This window comes from Dunckerocampus dactyliophorus, chromosome 16, assembly GCF_027744805.1.
Source record: "Dunckerocampus dactyliophorus isolate RoL2022-P2 chromosome 16, RoL_Ddac_1.1, whole genome shotgun sequence".
NCBI lineage: Eukaryota > Metazoa > Chordata > Actinopteri > Syngnathiformes > Syngnathidae > Dunckerocampus > Dunckerocampus dactyliophorus.
In genome coordinates, this window is record NC_072834.1 from 11,610,156 (window position 1) to 11,623,776 (window position 13,621).

At 39.9% G+C, this 13,621-nt stretch overlaps 2 protein-coding genes across 7 annotated transcripts in view; one reads left to right on the forward strand and one right to left on the reverse strand.

Annotated features, from left to right (window-relative positions):
* The window catches only part of LOC129168860 (SLAIN motif-containing protein-like), a 17,559-nt gene that overhangs the window by 1,225 nt on the left and 2,713 nt on the right, over positions 1–13,621 (forward strand). For 2 of the 3 annotated variants that reach the window (XM_054754602.1, XM_054754604.1), the window contains exons 2-7: positions 1–134; positions 212–337; positions 1,253–1,351; positions 1,420–1,466; positions 1,548–1,605; positions 2,407–2,529. In XM_054754602.1, the coding sequence (XP_054610577.1) occupies positions 1–134; positions 212–337; positions 1,253–1,351; positions 1,420–1,466; positions 1,548–1,605; positions 2,407–2,529 (587 nt within the window). The remainder of the gene's footprint in view (positions 135–211; positions 338–1,252; positions 1,352–1,419; positions 1,467–1,547; positions 1,606–2,406; positions 2,530–13,621) is intronic. The other variant, XM_054754603.1, reaches the window with a different exon arrangement.
* The window catches only part of LOC129168859 (tigger transposable element-derived protein 1-like), a 9,461-nt gene continuing 745 nt past the window's right edge, over positions 4,906–13,621 (reverse strand). For 2 of the 4 annotated variants that reach the window (XM_054754599.1, XM_054754601.1), the window contains exons 2-4: positions 9,673–11,781; positions 7,668–7,722; positions 4,906–6,216 (exon numbers count right to left, since the gene is read on the reverse strand). In XM_054754599.1, the coding sequence (XP_054610574.1) occupies positions 9,793–11,607 (1,815 nt within the window). In that variant the 5' untranslated portion in view covers positions 11,608–11,781 and the 3' untranslated portion in view covers positions 4,906–6,216; positions 7,668–7,722; positions 9,673–9,792. Of the gene's footprint in view, positions 6,217–7,667; positions 7,723–9,672; positions 11,782–13,066; positions 13,406–13,621 lie in introns of those variants that run through there. The other 2 variants (XM_054754600.1, XM_054754598.1) reach the window with 2 other exon arrangements.

The window sequence follows — 13,621 nt, forward strand, 5'->3', positions numbered from 1 at the left end:
GCTATATGAGTCCCCAAGAAGGCCGGCATCAGTCGATGCTGAGTCTCCCCTGAGATGGTGTAGACGAGTCCTGGATAACCCGAGTCCTGAGACGGAAGCTGCATGTCGTTTGCTAATAAACAAGCTGAATCAAAGTAAGCGACACAAATGCAACCATTACCTTGCAAACATGTTGTAACTGATCCCATAGCTGACCTTTGTCTATATCCAGGCTCAAGCAGAAGCGTATTCCACGGACAGCCTGCAGCGCAACACCATACTGACAGTGCATCTGTTTATCCTTATATGGGCAAAAGATCTACAAGCTCTACACCCAATACTTCCCTCAGTTCAGGTAGTAGTACCCAGGTAGAATTTTGTGCGTAGAATTTTAATGACTGTATTACGAACACGGGCACTGGCAGGTATTCTGGGCCTCATGCTTTGGATGTAACATGTAGGGATGTCCGATTTTGGCTTTTTTGCCAATATTGTCCAACTCTCAATTTCCGATACCGATATGTCTAACATCACATATCTCCTGTCATGTGACATTTGTTTTAAAAGTCAACAGAGTAGCCATTTACCTTTTTTTTTGATCATCAAAAAATCCAGTGAAAGAAAATCAAGTGTCATAATTTTCATGTCGGCCCAGCACTCTTAGTGCGGCAGCAGCGGTGGAGCTACAAATTTGCATTGTGTATTGATGTGTTGACTTATTTTCAGTGGATAGTAAATCAAATCAAATCAAATCAAAGTTTATTTGTATAGCACCTTACAACGTCCCAATGGTGCCCCGGGTGCTGCACAAGAGTAAAAAACAGGTTAGAGCAAATAAGAACAGGGTAAGATTGAATAAAATAGAATAAAAACAACTGAAAGAAAATAAAAAGAAAATAATAAACAAATGAATAAATAAAATAAAAATAAATACAAATAATAAAAATAAAACAAAATATGCGCTAAATAAAATAGTAAATTTATACTCGTCTAACTTTATTTCTATCTTATTATCCGTTCAGAAGATGTCATAAAAATAGTTGCTGAGAGGTGTGGGGTCTACTCACTTTTGTCAGATGTTGTCCACCTAATTCCATCTCTAGAGCTGGACAGAAAAAAAAAAAACAAGCAAAAAAAGAGGCATTCGTGTATCACTGTTGCATGTTTAAACATGTAAAAAAAAGCAGTTGCATATCATTAGATGATTGTGATGGGATACCAAACAATGTCAATCAAAACGTACGTCATGGAGTGACTGTGTTTGTTTGAACAGATAATAAAGCTCTGGACATGCCCCGTGAGTCCATAACCAGCAGCTATAAACTACAGGACATCACAGATGTTCACATCATGGCTCGTATACAAGAGGACAGTAAGTATACCTTCCGTTATATTTGGCTGAGTCAGTGTTGACTTTGGTGTGTGTCGTCCATGATGTAGGTTTACGGCAGGACTACATTTCCATGCCCGCCTGCCCCGAGCCACAAGTAACACTCAACGCTTGTATTTTTATTCAATATTGGATTTTTGCAGACGAAAGAACAATTTGTGTTTGTGTGTGATCACAGGTCAGACTTCGCCAGCAAGTCACCCAGTTGAAGTTGCTTAAAAGAGCTCAGACTGGAGGTACACAATACCTTACAATACTGAAAAAATCGAAGGATGCTGGGGCCACTTTGATATTTTTACAGTAAACCTCGGTTTTTGGTTGCCGCGGATTTCTAATTTTTTTTTGCCAAAATCGTGCCTCGGTTTTCATACGTAACAAAGTAGCCCGTTTGCCTCGTGCTGTATCGGCCTGCAAAATCAAGTTCCCCAACAAAGCACCCTACGCGTTGCTGAGTCACTCTCCGTGCCTTTTATTATTGAGTGCGACTGCTGAATAACCCGCCACGGGGCCAAAGAAAGTTGAGTCCCAGCAGTTTGATAAAGAAGTTGAGAAACACCATTGAATTCTATCATACCAGGCTGTGCTGGAAGGTCACATCAACAGTAAGTTTCATCTGTTCGTCATTTAGAATTCACACTGTTTTCTGCATGTAAAATTATAATTATTTTCCATAAAATGTATTTCTTGTTAATATCAATGGATTAATTGGACTTTGGGGTAAAATTGCCTTGATTTTCCTAAATTTGTTTGTTTTTTAACCTTCTAGAACAAAATCAAATAATAAAACCGAGGTACTTCTGTATTTTTTTATTTTGTAATAAGGCTAAAACAACAATTTCTATGTATTTCAAGACAATTATATATATATATAATTATTTTTTGTTTAATTTGGTTTCTACAACGTAAAAAAACAAGCTGTGGGCCGCAGTTTGGACACCCCTGTTTGTTTTCATGTATTTATATTGACATCCTTGCTGTGTAAGTTTGAGATGAGTCTATTTGCTGCTTGTTAAGTGTCTCTGCATGTGACTCAACAGCCAGGACAGACTCCCCCTTGCGGACCAGCCTTCGCTCACTCCAGGCTGTGAGAAACAGTCGAAGTTTGGACACAGACGACTACCTCGCTGCGCATCAAACAGCAAACGCCTTCCTTCCATCAGGTTGGGAAATGTTGAAATGACATTTATTCTCCTCTACGTTTTACACAGAAGTGGAATATTGCCATACATGCGTGCGTTTTCACACGACGACTCAGTTTATGGTGCCAAGCCTTGTACAACAGCCTAATGACGGGCGTATCGATTCCTTAGTGTCGACATATTGATACAAGAATATCGAATGAGTATCGATTACGCTCATAAACTGTCAATGCTAATTAACAAATGAAAAAAAGAGCATTTGTCACTGCCACATCTTGCCCATGACCAGAAGAAGCGGTGACTCCGTGCTGGAGTCGAGTAGCACAACAACGACAGCATGCACACATTAATGCTTTAATAGAGTATTAGTACTAAACTACTAGTGATATTTCAAGTTCAAATCACATTACTTTATTTGCAACTTTTTTTTAATATAGGAAATCTTTTAATCAACTTCAGTTTTCATCATAAAAACCTTTCCCACCAGGCACTATTCATCTATGAGAAGATACACTGTACTGTACTGTATATTGTAGACATCTAGATAACATCTAGTATACTTCTAATAGAGGGGTGTCCAAACTTTTTCCACTAAAATCAAAGGATGTGGGGGCCACTTTTTTTTTTTTACATTCTTTGTGCCACCGGTGATGAAGCGTGTTATCAGCACGGACTTTTTGTCCTTACATGACACTTTTTTGCTGTTTGTTATTTTATTTTTTATAAATATTTCAACTTTCTTGTTGCACATTTTTCCTCGTATTATGACTTTATTCTCACATTATCGTAATATAACCTTTCCCCAACGTAGTTTTCCAAAAATTGCAACTTTATTCTATTTTGTTTGTTACTCATATGACAACTTTATTTCCCTATATTTCAACATTGTTTTTTTCTCTTAATATGACTTAAACCTCTTAATATTTAACCTTTATTCGTGTAAAATTACTGTTTTTTTTCCTCCATTTTAAAAATGTACTTGTTTAAGTTCTACCTTGCTTATCGCGGTTAATTGGTTCTAGACACAACCACAATAAGTGAATTTAGGAGTAAAATCTCTTCATAGATGGAATATTTTCATACTGTAGTTATGATACATAGAAAACCTGTTTATGATCTTCTAAACACATTTTTAACATTATTAGAGCCATATAGACATGAAATAACACCCCTATAATCACCTTTACATTGGTATTACCCAATATAGTAGGTATAATCAGGGAAAATATACCATTTAAGACAGTTTACCTTGTAGGGGAGCAAACTCGATGGCTGACAGGAAGTGACAACGGGGTTCAGAGTTGAGTTTTAGCTTATTGCAGGCTATGGCCGCAACAGTAACCTGTGTTATAACTATTATCTCTGTTGTGAGATAATTTCAACCTCCAATAAAAGTCAGTTGTTCAAGTGTGGCGCTCCGGTGGTGGTCTCACCAGACTTTACTGACACCTTGTGACCAATGCAGAACACTACATTCACAAGTTGGCTTATACTGTACTGTATTTCTATTTTAATTCACTTAGCTATTTTTATGCTTGAAAATGCTTAGTTTGGCAAAAATTGCATTTTTTTGGTGACTAATAATAGGTCGTTGTCAACCACGAAAAAGCATAATTTACTGTAATGCTTAATGTTTTAAAAATCGCAATAAGAGCAAACCGTGGTATCCATTTATGTGCCATAAATGGACCCCGGGCCGCACTTTGGACACACCTGAGCTAATGCATTACTCTAAATATCTAATCTAATAGATATCAAATATAGACGTCCAACATAAATGTAATGGCATGCATTTAAACATGGTTTATAAATAGATGCTCCTTGCAATTATCATAAATGCAGAATAAACCAAATCTTTAGAAAAAGGTATATGTGGGAAAAAAAAGAAAAAATCCAGTCAACACAGCAGTCTTCAAGCATACAAGACGAAGCAACAAACTAAGAAAAAATCCCAGCAACTTGAAATAAACACAATAATTGTTTAACTGGGCAAGTTTAGTGTTTTCAAAAAGACGTGCCAATAATAATGACCACAAGCATATCAGGCCAACAAAATTAGGCAGCAAAGCCCACGTTGTCAAACTCACAAGCCTCTGAAGTTTGCAGTCCAAGTGACACAGTATGTGTAAATGTTCTTATGATGCACATTATACTATATTGTACAATCTAAGTACAGTACTGTTTACATTATTTGTCTTGCATTGCGAAGTTTGTCCATCGCATCAGTCAGTCATGGCTGTCTCAGTTGAGCCCTTGTGAAACTGGAGAACAGGCTCTGCAAAAACAGGCAACCATAATCATTGTACTAACACCACCATTTACACTAAATAGTCAAAGCATAGTTTGAGACTTACTCATGCTTCACAACATCCATGCCCCTTGCATGGAAACATGGTCTAATCAGAACCAGAATGGTTTTATTGCCGTTGCCAGTGAAAGGTTTCACAAATTTTTTTTTTTTTTTTTTTTTTACAGTGCAGTGGTGCCACATGAAACAGACGAGGAAGAATATCAAATAAAAAATAAAACTAGCAAAGGCATGCAAAATAAAAATGCGCTAAATGCGCTAAAAATGCAAATACAATGAGAAATAAACACGATACAGCGGAACCTCGGCCAATGTTTTTTTTGGTTCATGTCCAAAATTGACCTCACAATTTTGACTCGGTTTGCGTACAATACGGTGCACGTCTTGCCGTGTGAATATACTGCGTGAGTCCAACTGTGGTCTTTATGTATTTTTACCAAACGGTCCTTCCTTGTTACCATGTTATTAGCTAGCTAAACAAAATGGCAACCAGAACCGGAAGTTGCATCGCAGTCTCTGTCACCAGCGGTTGACTCTCAAAAAAACAAAAAACTATTTACAATTACAATTTTACATGCATAAAACAATTCTAAATGCATAGAAATGACTGAAAGAGTTAAATGAACATGTATGGTTAATTTAAGACATGACTGTTACCAAAGACATGATGTGGCAGCGAGATCAACCACCACAACCTTCCTGTTTTCAGTCACACCAATGCAGGTAAAAGCATCCTTAAATGTTCAGTTTTCCATTTCATTCATCATTGATATGTATTTATATGCATTTAGAATTGATTTCTGCAGGTAAAACTATAAAAACGTGTTTTTTGGCTTTCTGGACCAGATTCATTACATTTACATTATTTCTTGTGGGAAAAATGAATTCGGTTAGTGTCCGTTTTAGACCCTCTGGAGTGAATTAATTACACTAACCAAGGTACCACTGTATAAGATAAAAACACTAAAATATATACATTTACTGACATAACAAAAACATTAAATGGTGTACATGGGTCTGATGTTATTTGGTGTTCATGAGTTTGGAGTTGGCTGGAGGGGTGTGTGTAATCCTTGTCTGTGGAGACATACTGTAGAACTCCAGCACACTTTCCATAGCAGACACTTAAAAAAACTGGTAGTTGGTTCGCAGGAGTAGTAAGTCTGTTGTTAACGAGCTCTTCACTGGTGTGAGAACATGTAAGACAGAGCGGACCAAGACACAAGGGCAGTCTTCCACGGCGCCATCTTGGTCATCATCGTCATCGTCATCTAATCGTAAGGTACAGATGTTTCAAACGTGTGGAAGAAGAGTTTCTTCAATCCCCAGCTTTTGTGTTGACACTCCTTTTGCTTGTGTCCTCGATGTTGAAGCTTTTGCGCTGGCTGTCAGTCAAGTATCTGAAATTATATAACAGCTTACATTGAGAAAATTGTTGCTACTATGAGAACATTTTATTATCTACAGCTGCAAAGCATTATAAAAGTACCAGTGCTGAAGTTCACACACACCATTGATTTCATTTCATACAAACAATATACATGTACACTGGTGTGAAAAAAGTGTTTGCCTCCTTCCGGATTTCTTAATTTTTTGCATATTTGTCACTTTTTTCCTCACGTTTGTCACTCTTAAATGTTTCAGATCAGCAAATTTAAATATTAGTCAATGACAACACAACTGAACACAAAATGCAGTTTTTAAATGAAACTTTTTATTATAAAGGGAGAAAAAAAATCCAAACCTACATGGCTCTGTGTGGAAAAGTGATTGCCCCCTAAACCTAATAATTTGTTGGGCCACCCTTAGCAGCAACAACTGCAATCAAGTGCAATGAGTCTCTGACAGCGCTGTGGAGGAATTTTGGTCCACTCATCTTTGCAGAATTGTTGGAATTTAGCCACAATGGAGGGTTTTCAAGCATGAACCGCCTTTTTAAGGTCATGCCACAGCATCTCAATAGGATTCAGGTCAGGACTTTGACTAGGCCACTCCAAAGTCTTCATTTTGTTTTTCTTCAGCCATTCAGAGGTGGACTTGCTGGTGTGTTTTGGATCATTGTCTTGCTGCAGAAGGTTTCATCCTTGAGGTCACAAACAGATGGCTGGACATTCTCCTTCAAGATCTTTTGGGAAACAGCAGAATTCATGGTTCGGTTTATCACAGCAAGTCTTCCAGGTCCTGAAGCAGCAAAACAGCCCCAGACCATCACACTACCACCACTATATTTTACTGTTGGTATGATGTTCTATTTCTAAAATTTCGGCATTACTCTTATGCCAGATGGAATGGGACACACGCCTTCCAAAAAGTTAAACTTTTGTCTCGTCAGACCACAGAGTATTTGGGGTCTTGGGATCATCAAGTTGTTTTTTGACAAAATTGAGATGAGCCTTAATGTTCTTTTTGTTCAGCAGTGGTTTTCATCTTGGAACTCCGCCATGCAGGCTGTTTTTGCCCAGTGTCTTTCTTATGGTGGAGTCATGAACACTGACCGTAACTGAGGCAAATGAGGTCTGCAGTTCTTTAGATGTTGTTGTGGGGTCTTTTGTGACCTCCTGGATGAGTCATCGCTGCGCTCTTGTGGTCATTTTGGTTGGCCGGCCACTCCTGGGAAGATTTAGCACTGTTCCATATTTTCGCCATGTGAGGACAATGGCTCTCACTGTGATTCGCTGGAGCCCCAAAGCTTTAGAACCTTTCCCAGACTGATTTTTCTTCTCCCTTAATAATACAGTTTCATTTAAAAACTGCATATTGTGTTCTGTTGTGTTCACACCACTGTACAGTACATACACACACACAATCATTACAATACAACTAACAATTAAGACATTACAAATTCACTGACCTTGAAGTGTGTTGTAGACGTGCTCCTTGGGAGTAGAGCCACCTAGTTATTTGACCTGAAAATATATCAAATCCAAGCATCAAACAATTACAAACACTTTTGTTAATGTTTTCAAGTTCTGTTTTATTTCTTACACAATTGTATTAACGGGTAAAAAAAACGTAAAAACAATTCAGCTAACAGATGGCAATTGACGGCAAATGGTACATTTTATTTTTAAATCACAATGGAATCACCCAAACAATAGTAAAGGATTTACATATACTATTAGATATACTATTGGGGTGTCACGACATTAAAATGTGGAAAGATTTTTCATTGAGAAAAAATGTCTCACGTTAAAATAAAAAAAAATAAAAAACACGAGAAATGAAAATGAACTCGATAATTTTGCCGGCCTCCATACATTTCCATGTGCATGCATGTCTGTTTTCATCATCTCTCACAATGCAAGGTAATGCAGTAGAAATTAAGGGGGGGGGGGAGCAAAGCAAAATGCCACAGCCCCTGTGTGAGAATACAGTCGTACCTCGCTACATTGTGATTCGAATATTGCTCCCTCATTCTATTGCGTTTTTTTGAAAATGAATTAATAAATGGCCACTGTTTCATGGTTGACTATGGACTTACAGTATATAGTATTCAGGCCAGTAGGTGTCAGTAAAGTTGCATGACATTAGATTACCGTCACACTGCATGTAGTCAGCCACGGCATGTCCGACACAACAGTTCTCTCATTCCATGTGGAAGTGGTAAGGTTTTGGCTTCTTACTTTGTCCTTTTTTCCCCACTCCATTTGAAACAGTAAGTTTAGAATAAATAAGTTGGAGAGGCTAACTAGTTAGCTTGGTAGCTTGCAATGCTAGAGGCTGCCATCTCTTGTGTCCCTGCAGTGATCCAGTAGCCTACACAATACAGATGAGCAATGTGGTGTAAACAAAGAATAGGAGTGTAAAGGTGACTATAGGATTGTTATTACATGTCTACAGGACTCTAATAAAAAGGTAAAAATCAAACGTGGGTAAGTCAAACAGGTTTTTTATGCTCATGAAAATATTCCATTTAGTCATATTAAATCCTACTTCATGGAAATTCACTTACTGCGGTCGGGTCTGGAACTAATTAATTACGATAAATGAGGGACGACTGTATTCTGGCTTCAAATCAAGCCCATCAGCATGGATGGACTGACAGGTTTACCTCCAACATATCCACCTGACAGTTTGTCTAGTCATATTTTTTTCATTGTACTTTTCTTAAAAATAATTTAAAGTCTGATCTCGTTCTTGTGGACCCAACCTTGTGCATCGTCTTGTGCGCTGGGTGTCTCGGAACACCCTGATATGCTATAGAAAATAACATCTTAAAATACACAAGTAAATTTTTTTATAGCTGTTGATTGGCTCCACACTTGACATTCATACGTGAATTTCCGCAAAGTAGGAATCCTAGTTTGGAAATTTAATATTTTCGTAGTTTGAGCATAGAAAAACAATCTTCTAAATACGTTTTTTTAATATTAGAGCCCTCTAGAGAAGAACATCCCAATAGGCACCTTTATATACTGTAGTATGCATAATAACAAAAAATAAGACCAACTCACACATACAGGTGCAACAATTAATTGAATCGATTATCCAATTGATGGACAACTATTTTGGTATTCCGTTTAAAAATGTAAATATCCTCCAATTTCAGCCTCTCAAATATGAATATTTGTAATTACCTAAGTCATCCAAAAGGCAGACCTATTATCGTGTTTTAGGCAAAACTAAATATTCTCACACATCAACTTTGACTTTGCTTTCACGTCCATCTAGCGCCTAACATATTACTAGATTAACCGAAACAGCAAGCTTCAGATTAATCGACTAAGAAAATAATCGTTGGTTGCACGCACACGCACGCACACAGACTGTCTATGGTTTCATTTGATACGCTTACATAATACTTACGCACTTGTACATTATAATTACACACACGGTTCTTACGCACAACTACTAACCTGTGAAAATACTGCAACTTGTTCAATGATGAGGATGAGGATGATGACGATCTGCTGTGCAATACTGAAGATGAAGCGATGGAGATGGACCAATGTACTGCACAGCAAAGAAGAGCAGGGTTACTGCTCCTCTGAAGGCACCACTTCAGCAGGAGAGTATTCAAGTGGTGCAGTATATTCAGCGGGTGTGTAGTCATCATCTTCTGCTGAAGAAAAACTCGACCTAGGTGGTGGGTGTCCGGGTGCTTGGCTGAAGAACATCGAGATAGGCAGTTTGTGGCGCTGTCTTTTCATCTGCGTGAGGAGGCTTTTGTAGGGTTCCATTGCTCCATCAAGTGCATTCCGGAAGCGCAATGCACGCATCATCTGTGGATCCCATTCCTCAATCATGTCCTGAACTTTCTTAATAGTTCTCGCGACTTGTGAGAGACGCTCAAGTGTCAGGCCGGCTTCCTCCTCCTCGTCCCCAGGAAACTCTGACTGCTCTTCCTCTTCCTCCTCCTCACTCGCAGAGTTAGTCATGTCCACCATATCCTCACCAGTTAAGGGATCCAAAGGAGTCTCCAGCAATTCATTCACATCGTTGCTGGTCATATCTGTGAAACCTTCTCCTCCCAGCATCCGGCCTAGCCTAACGGCCTTAGCCACTGCAGAGTTGCTTATATCCTCTGGGCTGAATCCTGTATTGTCATGGACAATTTCAGGCCACAACTTCTTCCAGCTGGCATTCACGGCCTCCGTCTTCATGTCCTTCAACGCGGCCTGGATGTTCTTCAGACAGGTTGCGATGGTATACTGCCGCCAGTGCTCCTTCAGCAAGAAGTTCTCCTCAAGGTCCATTGCTTCGACAAGGTGCAGCAGGGTGTTTTGCGTGTAGAGGGCCTTGAACGCACGAATAACACCTTGATCCATTGGCTGGATCAGCGAAGTGGTGTCAGGGGGAAGGAACTCAATCCGCACCCCCTCATAGGACAGGTCATGGGCATGACCTTCAGCATTGTCCATGAGGAGAAGGACATTAAACTCGAGTCCCCTCTCAGCAAGATACAGCTTGACTTGGGGGATGAAACATTCGTGGAACCAGTCCGATGTCAGCTGCTTCGTGATCTGGCCCTTGGCATTGTGCATCCAATGCACTGGCAGCAGGTTCTTGTTTTTATTCTTGAGGGCCCTAGGGTTCTTGGCCTTGTTGATGAGGGCAGGCTTGAGCAAAAAACCCTCAGCATTCCCACACATAATGACAGTCACACGATCCTTGTACGCCTTGAAGCCACAGTCCTTGGCCTCATCCTTGAAAATGAATGTCCGGGAAGGCATTCTTTTCCAGAACAGTCCCGTTTCATCCATATTGAACACCTGTTCTGGATGATAGTTTCCCTCCTCAAGGATGTTCAGGAACGTGTAGTTCACATACTCCTCTGCTGCGAACTGGTCTGCAAAGGCAGCTTCTCTGTGGAGAACGACACTCTTCATCTGGTACCTCTTCTGGAACTTATCAAACCAGCCCTTGCTCGCTGTGAACGTTGTAGAAGAGGGTCCGGGTTGAGGTTCGTCTGACGTAAAGTGCTGATAGAACTGCCTAGCCTTCTCCCGGATGACCAGCGAATTCAGTGGGATGTTTTGTTTGCGGCTATCGTTAATCCAAACGGCGAGGGCGGATTCAGTTTTCATGATGAACTTATTACGGTTCGTCATTACGCGCTTTGCCTCCTTGTTTAAGGAGACGGTAGCCGTTACACGGATCTTCTTTTCATCTTTACAGATGGAGCGAACGGTGGACTCATTCAAGCCATAATGGCGGGCAGCCTCAACGATTTTCTTGCCATCCTTGATCATATCCAAGAGTTTCACTTTCTCCTGGATGGTAAGCATCTTCCTCCTCCGCTTAGTGTCATTGCCAGAAGGCTGAGAAGAGGCAGCACGTTTAGGGGCCATCGTGGGAGTTGGGCCCTGTCCACACGGGAACGCTCCTTAGGTTTTTTTTTCCTTTCAGCACGTTGAAAACAAGTCACGTCCACACAGTGTGGGATCAGTAAATAGTCACATCCACACAGGAACGGATCTCTGGGTGAAAACGATGTAATACATAAGGCACACCTACATGTGGCGCTGTAAACAGACAGAGACAGAACCATGTGACACACTATAGAAGCAGAAAGAACACATCCGCATAAAGTCAGTCATCTTCCGCTTCTCTACACTGAAGACGAAGTGGAATTACTTCATCAAGTCACTTTGGAGTATAAGACGAGAAAATATCAGGAGAATGGCAACCGGGAGTCATGCCAGTCAAAAATATTCAGATGGTACTTTTCAGTAGCGCTCACTTTTGGTCACGTGACGACAATGCCGTCGTTTTCAGAAAGTAGTGTTTTGCTTATCCACACAGCAACAACAAGGCAGCGTTGCCATATTTTCCCACTCCGAAACCCGTTTAAAAAAAATTGCCAGTTCAGGGCACCCAGAACAAAGTAGAAACGCTGACCTGAAAACGTTCCTGTGTGGACAGGTCCTTAGATAAGTTTTCACAAATCGCAAATACTCAAAAGAGCGAAGATATGTCGGCTGTATAGCCATGCAGAAGCACATATGAGAGAAACAAACATGCAGGACTGGATGGTGCGTGAGGCTGAGCCAATCAGTGGCCATAATACTGAACAGCACGCTCTGATCCCTGATCCCCTTTGGTCCCTATCGGCCAATGGTGTGCCTTTTGTATGAAGTTATGAACCGTTAGTTCTTTGAATGAGTTTTCTGAATGCCTTATATTTGTATTTTAGTTTATTTAGCCATTTTTACGCTGTTTAACTTTTTAACTGTTTTATGATGTTTAACTTAGGCCAAAAACATGTACAATTTGCTTAAATATGTATATTTTGGATTAATAATAATAGGCCATAGTCAACCACAAAACAGCAATGATTTGGAAAACCGTGATAGAGCGAAGCCGTGAAATTTGAAGCACGAAGTGGCGAAGGACGACTGTACGGAGTACTTGCAAACAATGCGGAAATGTGTTCTCTTAAACCAATAATGGTACCATATGCTAGCCGTTGGTGGTGCTCTTATATTTTTGTATTTAAAAAAACTGCAACTTTAAAGATTGTAAAGCCCATCAAATACTGACCAGGCCACTGTATTATTATAAGCTAGGCTTTGTGTTATAGCTGACAAAGCAAATATGTGTAATATTTAATAATACCGAAACTTATTTTTGGAACAGTAAAATATAGCAACGAAGAACATGCTGCGGTCCGAAATTGGCACATATTTTGGAAACTCCCGGTTTACAGCAAATTTTTAAATATTTTTTTAGAATATGCAGGCACAACAGTCACCGTTTGAAGAGTGTTCACTATTATTTCAATTTCAGCAAATGAAAGTTCCTTATTACCTGAAGTGCAGCATTAATAACTCCGCCTGGTAGAACAGTTCCCCCCCATCTACATGTCTTTGTCCGTTTAGACTTGAACGACGGAAGCGCGTATCTAGGCTTCCCCTTAGCATTAGCCTCTATCTGCTACTAAATTAGCACGAGTAGCCCAACTGCATTGTTGTAATCCTCTTACATCTCAGTTTTCTACCACGAATCCTCACGTTTTTGTCCGCTACTCGGCACACTACCAGTGCTTGAGGAGATGCGTCGCAACGTCTAATGTACACTTCCTGTCCCTCACTTGAAAAGTGCACGTAAGAAACTGGACTACAGCTGTGCGGTTCCGCAACAAAAAAAACTAAATACATGTTCCGTTACACCCCTATAAATTAAGAAATCTGAAACATTTGTCATACTTGTGTTACTACTAGTTGTGACGGAGGACGTCCGTCACCAACTACAGGTGTAATGACGAAAGGTATCCCTCATCGGGTTCTGCATCCTGCAGCAAGACTGTAGTGTGGGTGTTTACTTCACCTGGCTTAGCAGCTATTGAACTAATATGTTTGTAAG